Source organism: Ischnura elegans, chromosome 9 (genome assembly GCF_921293095.1).
Source record: "Ischnura elegans chromosome 9, ioIscEleg1.1, whole genome shotgun sequence".
Lineage (NCBI taxonomy): Eukaryota > Metazoa > Arthropoda > Insecta > Odonata > Coenagrionidae > Ischnura > Ischnura elegans.
Window position 1 is genome coordinate 56072459 of NC_060254.1, and position 24202 is coordinate 56096660.

General features: G+C 39.5%; 1 protein-coding gene across 3 annotated transcripts in view; it reads right to left on the reverse strand.

Moving 5' to 3' along the window:
* Positions 1–24202, reverse strand: part of LOC124166134 (sodium channel protein 60E-like) — a 240638-nt gene that overhangs the window by 70073 nt on the left and 146363 nt on the right. For 2 of the 3 annotated variants that reach the window (XM_046543793.1, XM_046543791.1), the window contains 8 exons: positions 23183–23260; positions 20238–20379; positions 17393–17527; positions 16083–16584; positions 13014–13088; positions 7502–7803; positions 5274–5487; positions 3778–3992 (listed from right to left, as the gene is read on the reverse strand). In XM_046543793.1, coding sequence (XP_046399749.1) covers positions 3778–3992; positions 5274–5487; positions 7502–7803; positions 13014–13088; positions 16083–16584; positions 17393–17527; positions 20238–20379; positions 23183–23260 — 1663 coding nt within the window. The remainder of the gene's footprint in view (positions 1–3777; positions 3993–5273; positions 5488–7501; positions 7804–13013; positions 13089–16082; positions 16585–17392; positions 17528–20237; positions 20380–23182; positions 23261–24202) is intronic. The other variant, XM_046543794.1, reaches the window with a different exon arrangement.

The following is a 24202-nucleotide window of genomic DNA, read 5'->3' on the forward strand; positions in this document are numbered from 1 at the left end:
ACCATGGATGCACCATCTCTCCAAAAATAAACACAAGGCTCATGTTGAGATTTCTTAAAACCAACACTTAATACGACTTCATCCATTCTCTCATACCAGGAACGCGAAGCCTGTTTCAGGCCATAAATGGCCTTCTTTAACTTATACACTTTACTTGCATCTGAAACAAAACCTTCCGGTTGGTACATGAAAATGTCTTCACTTAGTGAACCATTCAAAAAGGCTGTGGAAACATCCAAGTGATGTACATGCAAACCATGAGCAACAGCAATTGAAAAACACAATCGTAAGGTATCATGTCTCACCACAGGAGCAAAAGTGTCAAGATAATCAATACCATAACGCTGAGAGAAACCCTTAGCTACCAGGCGAGCCTTATACTTGTCCACTTCTCCCTCCCCATTCCGCTTCAATTTAAAAACCCATTTGCATTGCACTATATTTCCACCCTTAGGTCTGTCTACAAGATCCCACACATCGTTTTCCTGAAAAGAACTGATCTCTCTTTCCATAGCTTCTTTCCAATGAATTTTATCAGTACCATTTAATGCCTCGGTAACTGATGTAGGTTCTACCTTTTCATCACATGCTAAATATAACTCAAAACCAGGAAATTCCTTCCTTTGCCTTTCCCTCATAGGATACCTCCTTTCACCTTCATCGACATTATTTCCAGGATTTATTTGCACCTCATTTGCATCCGCAAAAGACAGATTTTCAATATCATTCTCTGCTCCATGAATGTGATTGACATTGGCATTTGTTTCACTCTGACAATGAACATCATCACTGACATTACACACTGAAGTAAATGGCAAATCATCATCTAAGTTTACAGGCACAGGCATACTGAAAGAACCCTTCTTCCCTTTACCAATAGCCTTAATTGCAGTGAAACTATTTTCAATGAATTTAACATCACGAGCAACAAGAATTTCTCTCGGGTTTTCAGGATTAAGCAAACGATACCCCTTGGAAGCTGAAGAGTAACCCACAAAGACCATTTTCTTGCTCCTAGGATTTAGTTTATCCCCCCTTATTTCCTCAGGGATTAGAGCATATGCATCAGAACCAAACACCCTGAGCTGATCATAGCTGACTTTCTTACCTGACCACAGGACCTCAGGGACATTGTCAGGGACACTCCTGTGGGGGCTTCTGTTTAATAAGTACACAGCAGTGTTAGCTGCTTCTGCCCACATCTCCTTAGGACTTCCTGCGTGAAAGAGCATGCATCGCACTTTCTCCAGAATGGTGCGATTCAGTCTCTCTGCTACACCATTTTGCTGTGGAGTATACCTTACAGTTCTCTGATGTGTGATTCCTCTGCTTTTAAAGAAATTCTGTAACTCATCACTCAAGAACTCAGTTCCATTATCAGACCTGAAAATTTTCAACCTTTTACCAGTTACATTTTCAGCCATATTGACAAAATCAATCACTCTCTGCTTGGTTTCAGACTTGCTCTTTAAGAAATAAACAGTCGTTCTGCGGGAGAAATCATCTATCAAAGTAAGAATGTACCTTGACCCACTCCATGACTTTACATTAGAACCAAAATCACACAGATCAGAGTGAACAAGACCTAGTACCTCATCTGCCCTAGTACCTCCTTCCTTGGGAAAAGGATTTCTGTGCTGTTTTCCAAGAACACAAGCATTACAATCATCAGCAGGTTCATACTTGAAATCAATGCAATCACTTAATTTATCCCGCAACAATATCATATTTTGCATACCCAAATGACCCATTCTTTGATGCCACAATTCATAATCATTAATATTGCACACAAATGCCTGCTTTGATTTAACATCCAAACGGTATAACCCATTACTCGTTCTACTTGCAGTAGCTAGTTCTGTACCATTACAGACAAAGTCATCATCATACATTTTACAACCCTTTTTATCATAAACAACAGTGATCCCTTTGTCGGCAACTTGACTTACAGAAATCAAATTTTCTTTCAATCCAGGAACATGCACAACATGTTTAAGTTCACAAATGTGATCACTTACATTTAGGTTCACAGATCCAACACCTCTGCTTTTAAGCTTACCGTTATTTCCGACAGTAATCTCAATATGACCGTCAACGTCACGACAATAATCATGCATACGGTCTTCATGGGGTGACATATGCACGGATGCTCCGGAATCTACAAACCAATCTGAGTCACACGATGCAGCCGACAGGGCACACAGAAGACTTCTCAGCGGTTTCCTATTTTCTCCTTTCTTCTCTCCCTTAACCTCGGCTCTGTTCTCGTTCGGATCCCTCTTCTTCTGCGACTGCGGGCATTGTGTTTTAAGATGCCCCTTTTCACCACAGTTCCAGCACTTCCACGCCTTCACAACTGATGAACTCCCAGCCATGGTCGAAGAGTTGTACTTCTTGCCCTTGGAATACAGGGCAGTGGTTTCGGGAACACTCGCATTTTGACCGGCACTCACGCTCTTCCGGTAGCTTTCGTCTAGCAAAATCGTCTTCACACGATCCAAATTTAAGACATTCTCCCCACTCGTGATGGCCATGACAAGATTGTCATACGAATTTGGCAGCCCCTGAAGCAACATTGCTGCAACAAAGTTTTCCGCCATCGGCTCACCGATACCCTCGAGCTTGTGTGCCAACATTATCACCTCGCTGATATAAGTGTCCATGGTTTCGAACTTTTCTAGCCTCATTTGGCACATAGAACGAAGCAGGGATACATACCGCCACTTGCCTTTATCCTCATATGCCTTGGATAAAGCATTCCAGGCATCCTTTGCCGTTTTAGCTGGCCTTACATGGGGATATACCACAGGCTGCACCATAAGGCAAATGTCTGCTAAAGCTTTCTCGTCCCTACGTTCTTTACCTTCGCCATTATCACTTCCCTGGACACAACTCCACAATCCATTACGACGTAAATAGTTCGTCATCGCGAACGACCAGTCATAATAGTTTTCCCGCCCAACGAGTTTTTCGAAACCATACGCCTGCGAAGTGACCTGAGATTCTTGCATCTTTGCTACCACACGGTTTACCACAAAAATAAAGAAATCTGAATTCAGCAGCGCAGTGGAAAGTGCGATGGGCCCATAACCTGTTGTTTATAGTTACTGGGGGGACGATGGTTTTAGATTCAGGAGGAGTGGTAAATGAACACGACCACACGTGTTGAATAACATGGCGAAACTGCGATTTATTAAAAGAACCAACTTCCGGTGAAGAACAAAAAACAAATGAATACAGTAATACGATAGTTGGGAGATTACCAGCCATATTCAAACAAAAACAATCACAACATCCTCGCTTGATGATATTAATTTGTTCCTGAAGGCCGATCATAAATTGAATTCCATTGCATGTTGAATCAACATAATTTCCACATAAGGAATCAATTTTAAGAACATTGGAGCTTGTAAATTTTGCACATTAAAATACTGTTTTGCCAAAAAATGAAACATACAGTCATACGTTTGATGGAATATTGAGTGAGAGGAAACAAATTTGCTGAAAATTGTAATAATAAGAGTGCACAAAATCAGCTCAGATTGTATTAAAAATCCATTGGAAGTCAAACCCATCATATTGCAGGAATCACTTGTAGTAACAATTTAGTCAGAGGATCTTACAAGGACACAAAAACATAGAGAGAGAAGGCTCTCCTAAGGGAGGTGATTAAAAGTAATATCAAGTTCACAATTATTACGTGGGCAGGGAACTAACCCTCTATCGTAAAAACAGCAACATTACATACACACTGCCATTTTGTGTCATAATGCTTACCTTGTTCCCAATGTCAAGAGCCTGCCTGACAGACTCGCTCATGCCATGGTGCTCCATCGCTAAGAAAGCAGTGTTCAAGACAATGCAGAGCGTGATGAGCAGGTCAAAGAGTGGGTCTTTGACCACCCGGTAGAGGCAGTTCTGGAAGCGCACCCACCCTTCGTAGTCCACACAACATTGAGCACACTTCTCACAATTCCGATCCGTGAGGTCATCTGCAAGCATTTAATTAACATGAAGTTGAATATTCATTAATGATTCAAATAAGTCATAACTAGATATGAGAGATTCCCTGTCACACCAATTGTTGAAATTAAAATTTCATTCACAGACTGTTTTAAAAATCAATGCTATAGTTTGCATGAATCATGTTTTATTCTGTTATTAAACACTTCTGGAGGTCAGATCATACATGTCAGTTAACTATTTAATTGACAAGTCAGGTTCATCAAATAGGAAAACTGGCCCCAGTTTTATCTAACTACTCTTAAGCTTCTACAGTGGAACCTCGTTAAAGCGAGTACGGGCTATAGCGAGACCCCCGCTATTACGAGAGATAGCCGATGCACCGTCAATTGATCCTATGATAAGCATGTTAAAAATTTAGTTTTTACAAGGCCCTTTTGGTGTTGGCTCTCGCCATAGCGAGGGTTTTACCGCCGGAAAAACTTACACCAAGACTCCTTAATCTCTGTAATTGCTAGCGATCTATTAGAAATGAAGTTAATGGAGTGCTCAGTCTCAAATTTACGTGGTAAACTGTCGTTCGATAAATAAGTAGTTAATTTTGGTGAAAATATTGTGGCATTAGCATTCGCCAATGCCTGATCTTCTTTTGTTCCTCGGGCGGCAGAAAGCAGTCGTCAACATACCTGCACGTCCATGAGTTGCATGAATAGAAAGCAGTTGATGGACCACACCATGGCCAAAAAAACACCAAATACGTCTAAGCGAGAAAATAAAAATAAAGGAGTAATATGAGGTATATTGGCTATTATTTGCACCACCTCCGCTAAAGCGACAATTCGCTATAGCGAGTGTTTATTGGTGCACCGTGGGGTGTCGTTTTATCGAGGTTCCACTGTATATCATGCCAATATGGGGCCTCTATTAAGCTATTTAGGGAAATTCTGCTTAAGCAAATTAATTGACTAATATGCCCACTGAACGTGAGATTCTCATTCTTAAGTGACCTTGGAAGGCAAAACGTGTTCACACGCTGCTTTTTACAGCTCATTTGGCTGTCATATTTAGGGGCAATGGAAAACATAAACTGGGCAAAATTCTTCGACACCTTCAGTTAAATAGATATTCTGCTGTTTAGAATGGGATTAATGATCTTCTGCTGCATAAAGACTAGCTCATTTTACAAAAATTAGTGACCACCATGAATTCCTTACATTAACTCAATTCTTGGTGATTTTATTTGAAATGCAGAAACACTTGAGGTCCCTTAGCCATGGATTTCTCCCTAAGGGTTGAAACTACCTTCTTACCAAGGACCACTATGTGCGAGAGGTAGTCGGGGGGCACACTGGAAGAGGCAGCAGCCGCCGCTGCAGCTGCATACAATTGTTGCACTTCAACTGCGTCCATTGCTCTACCTGGACTGACGCCATTACACTTGATAAGCTGCGTTGTTCGGCCAGCTCCAACAGCTGTGGCAGTCTGCATCCCTTGCTTCGATCCAATACATACTATCTCTTCTCTCTGAAAGATGTTTGCACTTTAGTTACTTCACCATTCCAAAACAAAAAAGTGGGGCAAAAAAAAAGGAATGTCCTCACTTAAATTATGCCATTGTGGAAGGACAATCATTTGTTCACCTCTTTTAGCGATAGACAGCAGGTATATGCCTCATTGTGAAGTCAAGGGGTAAGGAAAGTTTTTCCTTCAAACTATAAAATATTTGCACAAAAAGCAATACATACCAGCATTTACAAGTTAGGTGTATTGGATTTAACCATTAAGGATGCTAAACAAATATACCCATGACTCTATGTTTCGAAATTTTTGGTAAAAACGATTATGTGGAGTTTGACTTGACAGTGAAAATATGAAACCAAATAACATGAGCCTCGGAATTTCATCTAATAGGACCTGTCCCAAGAGGTCAGTTATTTCATGGTATCAAGGTAGGTAAGGTATCATGCAACTTCCAATTAAGTACTTATTAGCAATATCCAAGACAGAAGTAAAGAATACCAAGAAGATGGAAAAGAATCCAGCAATAAAAGTAAGTACATGGGATGTTAGGACAATGATGAGGGTGGGTCGCTATAAAATATCACTGGGGAAATATAGAAAGGGAGAATAAATATTTTAGAAGAGAAAAAAGGTGAGATGAAGGCACGTGGGGGATAAGGCTATAGAATGATAAGACAATGGTGGGGAGGAAAGGCAATGAGTGGTAGATTTGGCTTTATAAGGGAAACGAGGCAGGCATTGACCAAGTAGGCCAGATCTTTTGGTGGTGAAAAATGAAATTAGTCCCACTAACCTTGGGGTGGCCAACTAGCCATGCCAAATAGTAACCATAGGGAGTAGGAAGAAGATGGAGTATACAAAAAGCTTAAGGAAATAATTAGAGAAATCCTAGGTAGGAAAAGTCTAGTGGTATGAGAGGACTATAAACTACAGTAAGGCAAGGAAGAAATAGAAACAAAATGGACTTATGGTCAGGAATGCTTAATGATCAAGGGAACAAAGCTGACGAATTTTACTGGAGAAACAAGTTATTCAAAACACACAGTAAAAATATCATCAAGGATGGAGGCATACACAAGAGGATACAATAGCATACAAGGAAGTGTAAGAAAAATTAAATCATGGTCAGGCAAATAGTTAAATCAACTCAAACAGCTTCCTGGCAAATGATGCAAATCCAGACCTTAATTTTGTACTAATTAAGTAACATACGATTAATTTGTAATATATGATTTTTAAGAAAAAAAGACTCAAGAAAATTAGAAGACAAAGGAAATAAGATGGAGAAGCTTGAAACAGGACAAAGAGATAGGAATACCATGAACAAGTGGAGAAGAGTGTAAGCATATAGAGGACCTGCAGACAGGAAGAATGGGAAATGATTATAAAAGGAAAAGTCAAAGGCAGCAGAGAAGTTGATTGAAAATGCATAGAGGAGATTTAAGTGAAAGAATATAAAGACATACAGCATCAAAAGAAAATCAATGTAGAATAAAAAATTAATTACAGCAGTGAAAAAGAAAGAAAAAGATGCTAATTGGAAAAGCAATGAGAAGAAATGGAAAAATTTCATTGGGCTAAAATTAAGGCTAAGAATGGCAACAGACAACATCAGAATAGGTGGAAGGAGTATGTAGAACAGGAATTCACCAGCAAGATGATCATAGGGGAGAAAAGTGCAGTTGATAAAGATGTCAGAACGTAAGGTTTAGAAGTGAAAATAGGGAGATCCTTCTGGTATATGAAGGCAAGGAAAGTGGTTAGCATGGACAGTCCAGCCTAAGTTTTTGAAAAATTTAGGGAAGGTATGGATTCTTCCACATCCAAATGAGGGGGTTTTATCTGAGCAAAAGCAACTCAGACTACAACAACCACATACGTTCCAATGCCCATCAAGTGAGTGGCTGATGAACAGACGATGGGACGAGGTTACCCAAAAGGCCAGTTGTCACCAATTGTCACAGCAAATGGTTAAAATAAAATTCAGGTTGTGCACAAAAGAGCTTGGTGAACTTACCACATGTTGCTGTGCTTGCTTGGCTGGTGAGTGGGTGGGGAGATTTCGAGGGGGGACAGGTGGCGCTCTCCTGATTTGCTGCGGTGTTGCTGTCAGTGACTGTGAGGTTGCTTGATTCCCAGGCATGCCTTGTGGAATCGGGATCATTACCATGGCAACCTCTTCGGAAGTGACATCTCCACCCTCATGGTCATCAACCACCCCAGAATCCTCCAATGATGACTCACGGTTATAGCTTTCACTGTTTGTACTGCTAGGCTGTCGGCTGGGAGGAGGGTGAAGGCGTCCCCGATGGAGATAATCTAGTCAACATAATAGGAATAGCAATAATTTTTAGGAGTGTGCAGTTAACCAACCTTTTAACTTAACCACAATTAATTTTTTTAACCATACTTTAATCAAGGCCTAAATTTAACTGATGGAATGCAGTCATAGTTAATTTCAAAATTCCTGCCTCTTGTGTACACTGATCTTCCCACAGTTTCCAATTTGCTTTTGGCCTGTTTCAGGCTCTCTAGCAGCCATGGTGTTCGCACCATAGGGAGTCCTATGCTGTAATCACCACTCACCTGATTGTTGTTTGTTGGGTGCCTGTGTGGGCGAGGGTTTAATTGTTTTTAGTATTGTTTTCGTGTTTGTTGGCCGTGAATGGCAGTTGTGAATGTGTCATCATGTAGGGAGGATCTCGAGCCGATGAGTCCTCGAGGAGGACAACGACAGGAGCCCGACACTCAGGTGAGTGGTGATTTTGGATGGTGTGGGACTCCCGGCGCATAATAATAAAATATACAGTCCACTTTTAATTTTGTTTGATACTCTCGTGTCGTTTCGCGTACACATGGTCAAATACAAAACATTAACGAAGTTCTTGAAAATGAGCATGTAGCTGAAACAATTGACAAATTCAATAAAAATGTGCTAGGAGTGCATTCTTCTGATTTGTAATTATTTTTTTCCCTTATTTTGTGTGTTCATCAGATAATTTGATCTCAGATCTCTGTTAGTGTTACTACTTTCCTAGATTTTTCTTTCATTCAATGAAAAAGGTGCACACATTTCTTTGATTTTGCTTGAGTGCATTATTTCCCCTGCTCTAATAATTACTTACGTAGATACAATTTTTATAAATAATTATGATAATTACTCCATTATGCATTTTAAAATTTATTTTATGTATTCTGACCAATGATTTTTATCTAAGGTAACTTTTTTAATTTTTGTAACTTCACAACTTTTTTATTTCTTCTGATCTGAAAGAAGTCTAATACAATACAACACGCCTTATGTTCCAGGCAATCATTATCAATCATCACTATTAATCCTTAACCTTGATAATCACAGCCACGCTATTGAAAAATAGGTCGGGGAAATTTTTATGCTGTGGAATATACAAGGTGAATTTATTTGTCATGTGTGCGACAAAATTTCTCTAAGTTACACATTCAAAAAGTAATTTTGTTCACAACTTTCCAAGTTTAATCATGCAATATCTTCAGCACCACAAATTAATAATAATGATACATATAAGTGACAAGGAATGCACACACGCACATGCTATACAGGGGAGTGGCATAGGAGCTGTACTCTTGAATTGTTGCTGTCATGACACAGTGGTCACATTGGAGTTGAGGCAAATGCATGCACACACCAAATCCTCCTAGATTCAAATCCAAGATTTGAATCTGATCGTGTTTTTCTCCTCCTTCCCACACTAGAGAAACTAGACACCTCATATAGACAAAAATCTCTGCATCATTCTCTTCACAAGGTGAATTTCCATTTCTCTTGGAACAGGATAAATTGTTTCCCAAGTGGAAGCCATTTCCATAACACTGTCGTGACGGCCCAGCATTCTTTGATCGTTTCTCTTCCTTCCCCATCCCAGAAGTGTCATCAGGCTCCTTAATTGTGGCGGCACCACCCTCCTTTTTCCTTCTATTCCTCCCACCTACTGAGGTGCGGGCATACAAGTCACTAACTTAATAGCCAATCTCAGGAGTTTATATTCAAAGGATCTGCCCAGGATCTCAAACTAATTGCCTTCTACCCTTCAGAGACTAAATGATGTACGAGTAGCCTCCCACACTCGACGGCCTAAATCACATACTGACCAACCTTCGAAAAGTAAGAAGATATTCCTAGGCAAGGTATGAGGAAATACAGGGGAGCATGTCAGCCTAGTGAGTAAAGAACTTGGCAGCTAACCAATGCGTCCTGGGTTCAAATCTCAGGTAAAGCTGTAGAACACTTTCCTTTCAAATCATTTAAGTTTGAGGTAGCCCAAAGAACGAAACTGACACTCCTACTCATGATGTTTAAATCTACGAGCTTATGGTTAAACCCTCAGGGAGCTTTACCCTAGCCTACACAAACCAACCTATGAATTGAATTAGGGATGAGTCGATTCCACTTTTTTTCGATTCCGATTCCAATTTCGATTCCTTCAAATCGATTCCCGATTCTCGATTCCGATTCCATCGATTCTTACTCCTAATAGCAGGTGGGATTTTGATTTATCTGTGGTATTGCTGTCATTAAAATTTAAGAATTGAATGGAATAAAATAACTAGGGATGGACAGATCCAGGATTTTTGGAGCCAGATCTTTCGAATCGGATATTTTCGATTCCAAATGCATTTTCGAATTCCTGCCATTAAACAAAGTCATTATTCAAGTTTATTGTGGGTACATACAATCAATGGAATGCTTTTTAGATTTTCACACACATTTTATATATTTTTATAAATTAAAAATTATTTTATGGGCTTTCAAGTTGTTTTTTAAAAACATCTTTACATACTCAGGGCCTAAACTGTTACGCTTGGGTTTGGAAATGAAAATAGGAAAAATCTTAGGATGAACCACTGACCAGTAGCGTAGCGAGAGGACCCCCCAAAATATAAAAACACAATTACTTTCCTTCATAAAAGGAAACAAAATATTAAAAATCATGAATTTACAAAAATGAAAAAAAAATGAATCTCCGAAAAATGAAGTTTTTTCTATTATGAAGGGCGTTAAAATTAATTTGAAAACCTCTCCTTTGTACCCTGTTGTTTAAAAATTTTCCCCCCTGGTTTTGGACCCCCCCTTAACAAAATTCCTGGCTAACCCCCTGCTATCGACTGAATTCAAATTTTCCTCACACGCGTTTCCCCCGAATTTTACTTTCTCATCGCATACGGTCTTGTGTTTCATCCGAAAATGCTTCAGTATGGTGAGGTGGATTTAGCACATCCTCGCAATAATTTACGCCATAGTGCACGCACACTGCATTCATTGGTTCTCCTGTTAATGGAAATGTTTATACACAATGAAAGACATTTTTATTGGTGCATCATTAAATTAAATAGCAACTGCGCAATCAGCAACACAATTAAAAGTATTTAAAACGGTAATAACGTCACGTGCGACGAGATGCTCAACCGCTCAGCATGAGGAAGGAGTGGGCAGCAAAAGCGTGTAAAGGAGAGGTGGAGGGGAAGGAGCAGTGGCGTAGCCAGGAATTTCAATTGGGGGGGGGGGATCCAAAACCAGGGGGGAAAATTGTTGAAAAAACCGGGCACTAAATAATGGGTTTTAAACTAATTTTAACACTTTCCCAGAAAGTCACTCTCCTAGCATTTGTAGTCTAGAAACGGAGAATTGAAGCAGGTAGGCCAAAAAAGGTCAGTTGGTGAGACGAGGTAGGGATGAAACACGCTTCAATTGTTTTCGTGTGATTTGATATTTTCCTTAGAAGACAATGATTTTTGGTCCGTGTGATTTCGGATGCGAAAAAAAAACAACAGAGGCACGGGCTGATGGACGGCCGAGGGTGGTTTTCTGAAATCTGCGACATAGTTACTTTTGAAATGCTGAAAATCCTGGCCACGGCTGAAATTCTACTTGCAACCTCTGCGAGAGCTTTCAAACAAAACAGTTCATGAGTAGGACAAGAATCGCATGCGACGGCGCATTCGAAGAGAGAATCGGAAATCTTTCCACTCTTATGGGGCGTTACATTCACTGAAGCTATTATTTAAAATTTCCGATCCAGATCCAATGTCTTCCGCGACTTTGGATCCGATTAAGGGGAATATCCGCGGGTATTTGGATCCGAGGTATCCGATCCGACCATCCCTAAAAATAACAATAGCCGCGGTGGCTACATTCTCGTTTGGCCGCGGTGGCTAAACAATAATGTAGCGTTCATGGCGTCGATACATACCAGAGCAGCCTGGCAGGTGCGCGGTGGCGGCCGAACGCAACCTGTCGAGTCCGCCCGGAGGCCGCGGCGGCTTATGCCAAGCAAGTATAAACTTCCTCAAGGGTTGCATTGATGAAACTGGGCTATACAAACGCGAATGTGTCTAATTTTTTTATTATTGACGCAGGCGCGTGTTAGTCTAAAAAAGTTACTTATATAAAAAAACCGCTCTCAGCGCGTATTTATAAGAAACTTTTTTCACAGAAAAACTCGCTCTCTGCACGTTTTTACTATCATCAGACTTCAAATATCATTCGAAAGTAAAAAAATATATTTCGATCTATTATACTTTAAAATTGGTGGTCCAGATGAATTCTCCGAATGTGATTCATAATCGTAACAATTTGATTTGCCGTGACCAGCGGTTAATAAAAGAACGGAAAACGCATGCGTTGCTTCCCGATCCCGTGGTTTCCAATTTTTTTTCTCTGAGAGTTGCTCATGAACACGAGGTATTTCAGGGTTCGTCGGTTTGTCGCTCTTGCCGACATTTTAATGTTTCCAAGGCCGCTTAGGTATGTTCGTCGCAGCACCCGCGTGCGGGGCGTATCCTCCGCGCGGGCAAGACTGACACCGCGGCCGCTTAGGTGTGTGGCAGCATTTATGCCCCAAACTTATAGTCTATGCTCAAAACATTTATCTTCCTGGAATCGATGGAATCGGAATCGACTTTAGGCGATCGATTCTCGATTCCGATTCCGTGCCCGAGAATCGGTGGAATCGAGAATCGACATTTGGAATCGACTCATCCCTAAATTGAATCACTGAGTGAATTATACGTAAATACATTTGATTATTTCTTGGTTGATGTTATCCCATCAGATTTGGCTTCTGGTAGAGTTTGTTAATTTACTGACAAAGCCAAGACCATACCAAGCCAAATTTTGAACAATATATTATTCAAATCCAAAATAGCATATATCAAAGCCCTCTATTTGTTTAGGGCAAAACAAATTTCAATGCCAATATGTTTCTCTTCTTCTCTGTTCATGCATGTTTCCACTAGTTTTTTTTTTGTTCGAAAATACATTCAAGCTGCACTTTCAATCCATGCTAAATTCAAGAATGCCATGGATAACAATAAAATTGATGGACCTAACTGACAGCAGCCAACAGTGCTACCCTTGCATTTTCAGTAATTATAATAAGGCATTGCACAGGCATGCTTAGGTGTTCATATTGCGAGTTAACACATCGATAAGGCATTTATTTATTTGATAGCTGTGCCAACTTGGTTCATGCATAAAATGTTTTCTTACCTACCAGTTAGCTCATTTCCAGCTGTAGGTCTAGGAGGAAGCACTCTCTTCAGTTCTCGCAGAACTGCACCATAATTGGCTGCAAGCCAGGCATGTTTAAAGAGAGAGACAGACGAATATCATGGGTAAGACCCCAGGAATTGGTAACAGCCGGTAACTTAAACTGTGATATTTTTAGTTTTAATTGCTTGAATAGGATGTTAAAAGGCTGAAAAATGATAAAAATATACACTGCATAGAAACTAAACCAAAAAGTTCACAACTGCATGCAAAGCAAAGTGAACCTATACAATGTGTACACACAAAACATGCAAGCCTAGGATTCCATTTGCCAACTCCACCTAGTAGTTCTTGGCAAAAATAAGGAAACCATGGGCAATCACCATATTTGATTGATCATACAAGATTTGTTTGCAAAAGAAACTGGCTATGAGATCAAACCATTCTAAGAAGTGATTTTCCAAATATTAAAGAAACTGTGGCGCATAATTTACCGCACCAAGGTGTTGGACCGGTGGATATGCATTTGAATTTCAGCCAGATGGCATTCAAATCTTGGCACTGGCCAGTATTTTTTCTGTCTCTTTCCAGAGAAATTCCAGAATATTCTAGGAAGTTCCGGCACAGCATTCGAGAGAGTTCATCGCCAATATATTAGAAAGCCATCTCAGCAACCAAATCAATCTGTATTATGAAGCGGTAATAAATGCTCCTCTACAGCAACTTCATAAGAATTTCATTCAGCGTAGCAATCACAACAAAACAATTCAGCTACAGAATTCACTCTGAGCTTTGTGTGCCCATGTCACAGATGGTTTCAAAGGGCTGAGTCTACTACATGTCATCATAATCAACAGTCATCGATCAAAAGATTGGTTTGACTAAGCTTTCCCTCAATTCTCTTATCAGCTAATCTCTTAGCCCTAACGAGATTGTTTTAGATCCTTACTGATTATTATTTTATATCCTTAATCACCTGCTGCTGTACCTCATCCATGGCCTTCCACGGACATTCTTCCATTCTATCTGTCCTTCAATGATAATTTTCATCACAGCATTGCCTTTCATGATGTAGCCATCTTCTAACCAATGTTTTTTTAAAGACTTCTCTTCTTTCTTACTCTTCTCAGGACTTTGACATTATTCAAATGATCAATTCATTCAATTTTTATCATTTTACTTTACCTCCACTTTTGAAAGGCTTCCTATCTTGATTTCTCTACTTATGTGATTGTCAATTATGGTGAGCCAAAAATAAACTTTGTACACCCAGTTGATTTGAAATTAAGGAGCATATAATTTTTTCCCGGAAAATTGCACCAGCCAGCTTCAGTCCCTACATTAAAGGTATTATTCATACTTTAAAGACTATCTACTGAAGGATGCTGTAAAGAAACTATTGAGCTTCATTGACTGTGTCAGCCAAAGAAATCCAAGTAAAGAAATTTCTAAAGAAATTTCAAGTAAAGGATCAGTTCTGCACTTCAAAGCAAGATCTTGGATGGATGTCAAGGCATCAACATTAGTAAATTGCTAAAAATAAGGTGGATTTTCACCCCAAAAGACTGAAGAGGAAGAGGAGCAGAGCTGTGAACAGACTGAGAATAAATGGAAAAATCTAGAAACAGACTTGATATTTTGCTGAGATGGACTAGGCACACATGACTTGCAACACTATGATGATAGATGACACAATTGATATGCACTCATTAGAATATGAAAATGCAGAGAGCGATGAGGATGATGAAGAGGAGATGAAAGAAAGAGGCAATAAAATTGTTTCTTTACATGGAAGTCTTAAAGCCAAAGAGTTACAACCAAATTACCACTTATATCAAATCATTGTATTTTTCATCAACTCTATAATTATAAAGTGGTAGATACCACCTCAAATGAATTTGAGGTAAAATATGAGAATACTTTTACTTTTTGTTGAAGTTTATTCATTTGTTTATGCCTTAGGGAGTTGACTGGTTACTTATTAAAAACAATAGGTAAATTCAATAATGTTATTTAATTTTGGGGTCTGATTTTGCTTCTATTCCCAGAAAATTAAGAATTTCCTCAATTCACACTTTCGCGAGATTTAAACTTTTTTCCGTCGTCCAATCAAAGAGGGGTTTCACTGCATATAATTCTTAACAGCAAAGGGCACTGGTATACGATTCAAATGTGTACCATTTTGTAGTACATTCAGAGAAATTAATGCAGGGCCACCATTTACTTTAGCTTTGGAGCAGCAAACTTTCCAAGTGCACAAGAACCACTAATGAAACAGCCTTTAAGAGCAGGTAAAGGAGGCAAAATTGGTAAAAATCGATTTATTACAGGGTCATTCCATTCAAATTCATGAAGGAGGTGTGAGAACTTCAGGAATATTTCTCAAAAAACATACACAAGAACCTTGATATAATGAAATTCAAGGGACATAATTAGTATGGAATTCTTCATTGTTAAATACATTATTGAAAAGCTTAAATTTTTTCATCAAATTTTCTATGATGTGGTAGCTTGTAATTAAATGCCAATATGTACATTGGCCCAAAACTAGAGGCCTGTATGAATTTGAGTGGAATGGCATCAATTTCCTACACCCAAAATTCAGCCAAATGTCTACCTTCTTTCCTACCATTCTTGCAAGCAGTTACTATACATCAGACACAATATTACTGAAGAGAATTTTAAATGGTGTTATTAAAACTGGTCTAATTTAAACAAAGATTTGTTTTGGCTAGTAAGTACAAAATAGGCTGAATTTCAATCCACATAAGGCTTACTTAAATTTTTGTAGTTTCTGGAAGAGTCATCATGTATTATTTTCCTTTTCAGTGAACTTCACCACCATAATAAGACTGCTACTTATGATTTTTTTTCGATTACAATTCACCGACAGCCACATTGGTGTATGAAGGAATGAGCACAATGGTTACAAATAGTCAAGTCCTGGTTCTTTAGCATGTCCCTAAGATGCAGTTGGGCTAGTAAATACTATGAACTAAGGTAGTATACTTGGATTGGAATTCTGGCACAATCTTCAACTGGCTATGGCTGGCATGCATTGAGTGCAACTCACCGAGAGCATTCGGGTGCAGGCCTTCCTTCTCCTCACCTCCAACAACGGCAGTGACTGGAGCCCGGCTGCGCTGTGGGCTGTGGCCTTCGGGGGGAGCGCTGCCCTCGGCTGGGATCACAGCGATGATGCCGGGGGAGGCGCGGTGGCGCAGGTCAGGTACCGAGGGCAATACGAGCACGCGTGGCCGCTCCAAAACTGTGCTGTGACGGGGGCTAGGGGTGCGGCTACTGCTGGCACGGGCCGCAATGCTACCCACCGATGGCCTCTTGCCCTCAACCAACCCTCCCTCCGTGCCCGAGCCTTGCGTTGCTGCCCCAATGCCTGGAGGTTGCGCTCTTTTGCGCTTGCGTGTTTTTTTCTTTGAGTACGATGCTAGAAGGATGCCCTTCCGGGAGTCTATCTTCTTGCGGTTGTTCTTGTCCAAGGTTTTCACATTGATTTTAGAGGGGTCGAAGGAGAAGGTTGAGTCATCTCGGTGGTCAGTTAAGTCCTTCCGCCGTTCCTAGTTTGAATAAGACAGATGATTAATGTAACAGAAGCAAATTATTAGAATGTTACAAATAACTTTCTTTTCTTAGAAATTTTAGAATTAGACTTTACTCTGAGAATCCATTCCATTTTTTATGGCACTCATTCCTGGTAGTTGTTGGTATTTGTTATCATGTCAGTGCATCTCGCAATAATGCCCCACATCAAAGATAGCATGGTTTCATACACTAAAATTGACTATTGCCTTAAATTTCCCAGAGAAATGTGACAAGGATACTTTGTCTGGGCTAATCCTTCCTTTTTCCTTCTGCATTTAATTTATCCAAAATCTTACATCCTCCCATTTCCTCCCAAACAATTCCACTCACATCTTTCCCCTTTCCTTCCTTTATACAATTAATTACTGTATTAATATGAATGTAATTATGATCAGTTACCTAAAAGTTTAATTATGTAATGGAACCCAGGTCATGTCCATTGAACTTAAACAGTGCACTTAATGAAATGTAATAGTATTTTTCCAAATTATCAGAATTTGACACAAAAGTATATGATCAAACTTATTCGTTTGGGTCAATTACTATGTACTGGAAACAGATATTTCAAGCAAACTCTACTATATCTATCATCAGGGAACTATTACTGGTATTATATAACAGAACAAACAAACTGATGTTTTGAAAAAATGCACCATATTTTTCCCAGAAAATACAGCCGATGAAATGCTTTTAATCTTTGCTTCTTGAACTATGTGATCAAGATAGCAAAATTAATCAAGAAATGAATGCAAAATCAGAAAGATCAATAATGTTACAACTTACCTCTTGTGTGATTTCTGCTTCCTCTTCATAGCTGAGAGCAACAACAGCCAGCATTAAATTTATTAAATAAAAAGAACCAAAGAAGACAACGACGGTGAAAAATGAAACACTGATTGGTCCACTCGTAGCCAGCACCTGAAAAAAGAAAAGCATTCATCAATGAGACATTGGAACACTCACAGTTACTCATATACCTGAATAATCCATGCACTATGGGTCAACAAAGTTTCCAACAAATTGAGTGGTGCCACTTATTCACTTGGACAAAATTTTATTTATCTCTTTATTGTTACACAAGGCCATACATGTGACAATCAAAATAATTTGCTATGCCTTTCTTCCATGATATCGTTACCCTCAAGTAAGTTTTATTATAGAATTTAAAGAAAAGCAAGAGGAAAGAAACATTTTCATACCAATCATTTCTTTTTTATAGGACATTGAAGAATGGTATTTGTGAAGGCATAATCTCTGGAATAATATTTTTGGTTGAAAAGTAAACAAATACATTTGTTACCAGGCTTCATTTACCATGGCTTAGAATAACATGCAAAAAGAGAGAAAGTCAATTTTCATACAACAGTGTAAGTGACATTTATATATGGCTCCATTAACTGGGAAACTTTTTTGAAATGAAGTACAGAGGGCCATACATTTCACTAAAAAGTAAATACAGCAGACTCTCCTCAATACGAGCAATGTTATTAGGAAGTTCTCATTATTATAAAGCAAATCTTTGGTCCCAACGAAAAGGCTGAATACATTCTATATTAAAAGAAACGTTATTACAAAATTTTCGTTATTGCAAAATTACCAACCTCAGTACCGGTCCTGGTGGTTTAAAAAGAACTTAAATATGAAGTTCTGTGTGTAAGAAATGGTATTTAGCTGAGTATACACTATGCTACGTTATAATCATTACACTATGTTTAAGTTCTTCTTGTGAACTGTGCCCAAGAGTGTCAACTATGGTTCTTTCTTCAGTAAGAGATACTCCAGTATGCACTCAACATCATATAATAAGCTTCATTACTGTGGAATCTTGGTGGCCCACTCATTACCGCTGGTAAATTGGACGTACAGTTAGTCCACATTCGATTTACAAACTGTCAGGGATACGAGCATTCCAAAATTTCAAATTTTGTATTTGGCGGCGGAAGCTACACGGTGTGGCGTAGAGGAACTCGCACTTGGGGCATAATCTGAACAAAGTGCCATTGAATCCGGTGTGAAGTTCCTATCTGTTCAGCATTTCGCCTGTTCTTCCTTACCGCGGAGAGTGACTTTTTTCGGCTCCGGCTGCGTCGTACACCCAGCTAGATCAGTTCGTCACAATTGTGAGTTAGCGCACAATTGTGATGCGGTGTTGCATTCTGCAGGATAACCGTACTCCTCGATGCCTTGCATGCAGTCCAGCCGGCGAGAGTTGTCCGGTGACAGCACAAAAGGAGGGGCGGAAAACCCTGCACCAGCACGGTTTGCAGCCAATCGCTGTCCCCCAAATGCACCTCACACCCTTGCCTAGTCATGCAACGTTGTCGCATGCATGTGGAGCACTGAAATAAGCCTCAACCACCAAAACAACCCCTTTCTTCAAATAACCAAAACAAGAAATTCTTCCGTTGGGTCCATCACGCTCATCGTCCCTTCTGGCTCCTTTCTTCAGGGAACCCTTCTGTTTACAAGTGATGCAGGCGTTTCGCTTTCTTGCTTGACAACCGTGCACCCTACTCTCAGGGTTCCCACTCAAAGTAAATTATAAAATTCACGGTTTTTTCCAGGTTTTCACGGTCTAAATTGCGTGAAATTCACGGTTTGTTGAGAAGCCATTTTAGGCAGAAGCATTGAACATGTAACAATCACCGGTCGCACATTAACTTAAAATTTTATAAATGCAACAGAAGCTGTGAATGCAAATGCAGCAATGAAAGTGCTGTCTCTCCTAACGTCACATATCGTTTGCAAAATTCAGCTCTGGCTAAAGGTTGTGAGTGGGAAAAATGGAGGGACCAGGGTGCCAGGGAAGAAGTGTCTGAATTTTTGCCGGGGTTAATGAATACTTTGGTTATCAGTCTTCCGGCTTTGGTACAGGCTTAAGGTCAATATGCCATCATGGCATACGGACCAATAATTGCGCCTCGAATATAAGTGTGCAGTGTCTGCGTGTGACCTTGAAGTATGATCGACGTATCCATTTTTCTTTTGTTCCGTCAATCGTAGATATAAAATCAATTTTGAGAGATTTTTAAGGTTTTATGACGAAATTCACGGCTATTTCCAGGTTTTTTCACGGCACACAAAATTCACGGCTTATTCACGGTTTTAAGGTTTTCACGGTTGAGTGGGAACCCTGACTCTAGACTAGAATATTCTACCAGTCTTCAGGTAACTCTTGGTGGCTGGACTGTAGGTGTATCAACTTATGAACAAGGTCTCGGAATGCATCTAGTTTGTATATCGATGACTTACAGTATTTGGGAAGATATGAACCCTCGAATGCATTATGCTTCTACTGAGAATCCGAAAGAGTTTTCTTGCTTTTATATATGTGCGCATACTGTAATCGCATATATTACAAAGTTTTTTTTTCTCAACGATTCCTAAAAGAAACGTTCATACAAACTTCGCTATTACGAGCCTCCAATTTTTCTGTCCCGTGAACTTCATAATAACGAGAGTCTACAGTAACATAACACATTACAATTTGTGCAATCTATGCTAGTTGTAACTTCACCCTGAGTCATGCAATCTGTGACATCTACTTTTGGCAGTCATACTCTCCTATAGTCTCATAGACAAATCCAGATAACTTTAACTTATTTCTGAGGAAAATACCAAAGTTTACCATGTTGTAAACATTCTCCCAGTAGTCCAAAGTGATGAGCTGAAAGGTGGTGAGCATGGACCAGAGAAAGTTGTCGAAACTGGTGTAGCCGTGGTTTGGATTCTCTCCCACACACAGGCAAACGGTATCATTGGGGCAGTGTCTAAAATAGGATACAAAAAAAGAAGACAAATAAGAGAAAACGATATACATAAAAGAGCAGGTAAGGGACAGAAAGACATGCTCACCAATGCTCTGATGAAATAACAACAAAAAGTAAGTATTGACCATAACTGTAATTTCTACTGGAGTTATTATGAGTGGATCAAATCATTTTCTGGACTCAAGAAATTATTCTGAAATGTAATGATGGCAGTAAAAAGGAATAATTATTAAAAATATTAATATTATCATGCTGACAGCTGCATGGCAAAAATATGTAGCATGTCAATGGATGCTAAGGTAGATGTTTGATACAAAAAAGATTTTTCATATTGAAGAAATTAATTACAAGATATGTACCTCCATAAAAAGAAATACATATTACATGTTTGTCTTTTAACCATTAATATCAAGTTAATAAGAATGAAATTCTGAGTGCAAAATATTTGCTTCAATATAACTTCATTCAATAGTTACAACATTATAATAAATTTGATGTTAAAATTTTAGCTTCACAGTAAGGAATTTCACAATTAATTTTTGAGTCCCATGAATTTTGTTATGTAATGGTTATATTAAATACAACTAGGACAGTATTTTACCAACTAATCAAAAAAGTAAAATGGCAAGAGGAATAAACACAATATTGATAAATATACATTAGTGTCCAAAAGTTAAGCATAATCACTAAACTAGACCATGCCGCCTGATAGGAATGTCAGACGGGTTGCTGAAAAACGGGAGCTGAATCACAAATCATATGTCACAAAAATTGCCAAATCACAGTTTCAGAAAGGTCCTGATCGCAAAGTTACACCTTTGACAAAAACTAACAAAACTTGACAGTCTTCCACTCTTGTTTTCAACTAGAAAATTTGCCGTTAATAGGGCATATAGTTATCCTAATGACCACACATGCTTCTCAGCGATGTGGTGTGCTCTTTATCAGATGGACCAAGAGCTCTTGTGTCAGTCAATCCTGTTCCTCAGAAAGGGTTATTATGCATAGGTCTTGGAGGGTCCTTTGTGGAGGCTGACGAAATACAATTCGCCTCCCCCATGTACCCCCAGCTTGTTGTCTGGGATTCATATCTACAGACCTCGGTGGCCAATCCATGCGGTGAAAGTCTTCCCCAGGCAGAAATTTATCTACTAGAGCAGCGCAGAGCAGTCAGGCATTATCTTCCATTAAGAGGAAGTCTGGACCAACTGTATCTCTGAAGAGTCGAACATGTGGTCTCAGTTCCTCATCCCTGTACCTCCGAGCGTTGACAGTGTTCCTCAGACCACCCATGAAGATGTGAAGATCTGCACAGCCATTCAACATGATGCTGACCCAAACCGTGACTCCACCACCTCCATATTGGTCCCGTTCCACAATCTTCCTGTGGTTGTAACACAGCTATTCGATTCTATCTAGATTAATGTTTGACAGGAATCGGTCTGCAAACTGAAACAGGATTCACTATAAGGAGCACATGCCTCCATTCATTTATCTAGTTTAGATGTTGATAGTTCCACAGTAAAAGGGCCCATCTCGGTGCTGGAGTGAGTGGGATGCACACCGCTGGAAGTCTGGCAAACAGCCCTGCTGTTCTGAGCCTCAGGTACACAGTTTTCCAGTTTCCCTAATGCCGCTGCAAGCTCCGCCGACAATTGTCTTGCAGGGGTGCTCCAAATTCATCGGGTGTTTAAGGCCAGATATTGGCCCTGCTACGGGGTGGTTACTCTTGGTCAACCTGATGCGGACCTACGACTAACATCTTTTACATCTTGAAATCGTCTCCAAAGCCAGGAAATGACACTGTAACATAATGTAAACAAGCCACCATGTTGTTTGTTGAGATAATTTGAAATTAACAACGGTAGTGATGAGGCAAGAATGGGTAGTTAGGGACGTGGAGAGAAAATACACAAGCGGGAGTCATTGTGTTGAGAGAGCTACGTATAAGACGTGTTTTAGAAGATCGGCAGAATAAAAAAAAGAGAGAACGCAAAGAAAAAGGAGGCGCCCAAAAGAGAGAAAGAACCGATACAAGGAAGGACGCGTGATCGAGAGACAGGGATCGCAGAGGAGGATATCAGGCAGAGAGTGGAGTTGTGGAGTACTGTACTATCCGGCAATGTTTGAGTGGAGACGCGAGCAGTGAACCCGATAAGTAGACTTGAATGATTATAACCAATACACAAGGGGAAGAGTTAAAAGCCCATTGGAATATAATTGGAAGTTATGCAATCTGTTTGTTCTAATGATCGATTGTAAATTGGGCCCAATTAGTCTTATTTCTTGATATTCTGAATATAAAAGTGTAAAAGTGATATTTTGTGCATGTTATTTTATAATTAAGTGTGTTTTTATACCCTAAGATAACACGAAACCAAATAAATAGTAGGTGAGTAGTGTTACGTAATTTAGGTAGTGTTACAACACTTAGTGGCACATTCAAGGAAACTGTGACTTTGGTCTGTCTTTTGCCTGCTTCCAGGCAGCCAAGTATTCTACCCAGCAAAACATGGTCCCAATGGTGTCGTTGTGCCATTGTTTTGTCACAATTACCATGAGGCTACACTCCACCCACTATAACAGGGCAAACACGACTGATGGAATGTGAATCACTGGTACTGGATGTGTTTACCTTGCAGTTACTACACTATTAAAAGCAGGGATACTCCTTTCTTATACAGAGCGAACATGCCCGGTGGGTAGATGCACGTATATCGTGCGATTTGCAGTCTACTTCCTGTTTCCCAGCTTATTTGTAACTTAACTTTTGGACACTAGTTTACATCAAAGCATATATTACCTTGCTCCAGTGGTATTGCCACACAAAACTGGCTCTCCTGCTTCAGTCTTCAACCAGTTGTCCTCATCTTTAATCCACCTGTTGAAGTACAAAAAATCATACACATAAAATTGAATCATCAAAATAATAACATCAAGATATAAAAATGGGTTCGATTGCAAAGTACCCCCTCCTTCAACCCCTACTTATAATATCTGCATCCAGAAAAGGTGCAGCAATACACTTGGCCAAAGCACACACAAAACCTCATTTAACATTATTAGAAAATTTTCATCATGAACACAGATATTCTTACAATTTTTTTATATTATTAATACCATGCTCATAAGAAGAACACGCTCAGCATTAATCAATACCATAGACTTCATTTAAGCCTAGCTCAAAAGCTACACATCTTTTTACTTTTTATCCTGAAATTTAATGTGCAATTCATTCATTTCACTGTCATCCAGTACTTCACAGCAAACAGGAAGGGACATTGATCTAAAGCTCTAATAATCATGCATTCAACTTCCCATGACCAATTGAGGAAGAAGTTCAATACTCTTTGTTTTATTGGGAGCCTTTGTGAATATTTAATTCAATGCCTCTTTTAATAGCAGGGTGTTTTACTTTCTGGGTTGGCCTTGGCTATAGAAAAGGCGATCCCATGGTATGTACTATTTAATTACAGTAAAACCTCGATATAACGACACCCCACGGTGCACTAATAAACACTCGCTATAGCGAATTGTCGCTTTACCGGAGGTGGAGCAAATAATAGCCAATATACCTGTTGCGAACAGATATACAGGAACAGGAGTGGTGTGGCGACAGATAAACATCTATCCGATAATCGTAAGCATAAATCCAGACGAAAGGCAATGTTTTTTTGCATCACTTAATTTCCTTACTCAAATAACGACTAACTATTCAAACAATTTATAAGCTCCGCACTGAATAAAAATCATGCAAAGCATTGTTTCTTCAATCATTATATTTATCGAAAGACAGTTTACCACATAAATTTGAGACTGAGCA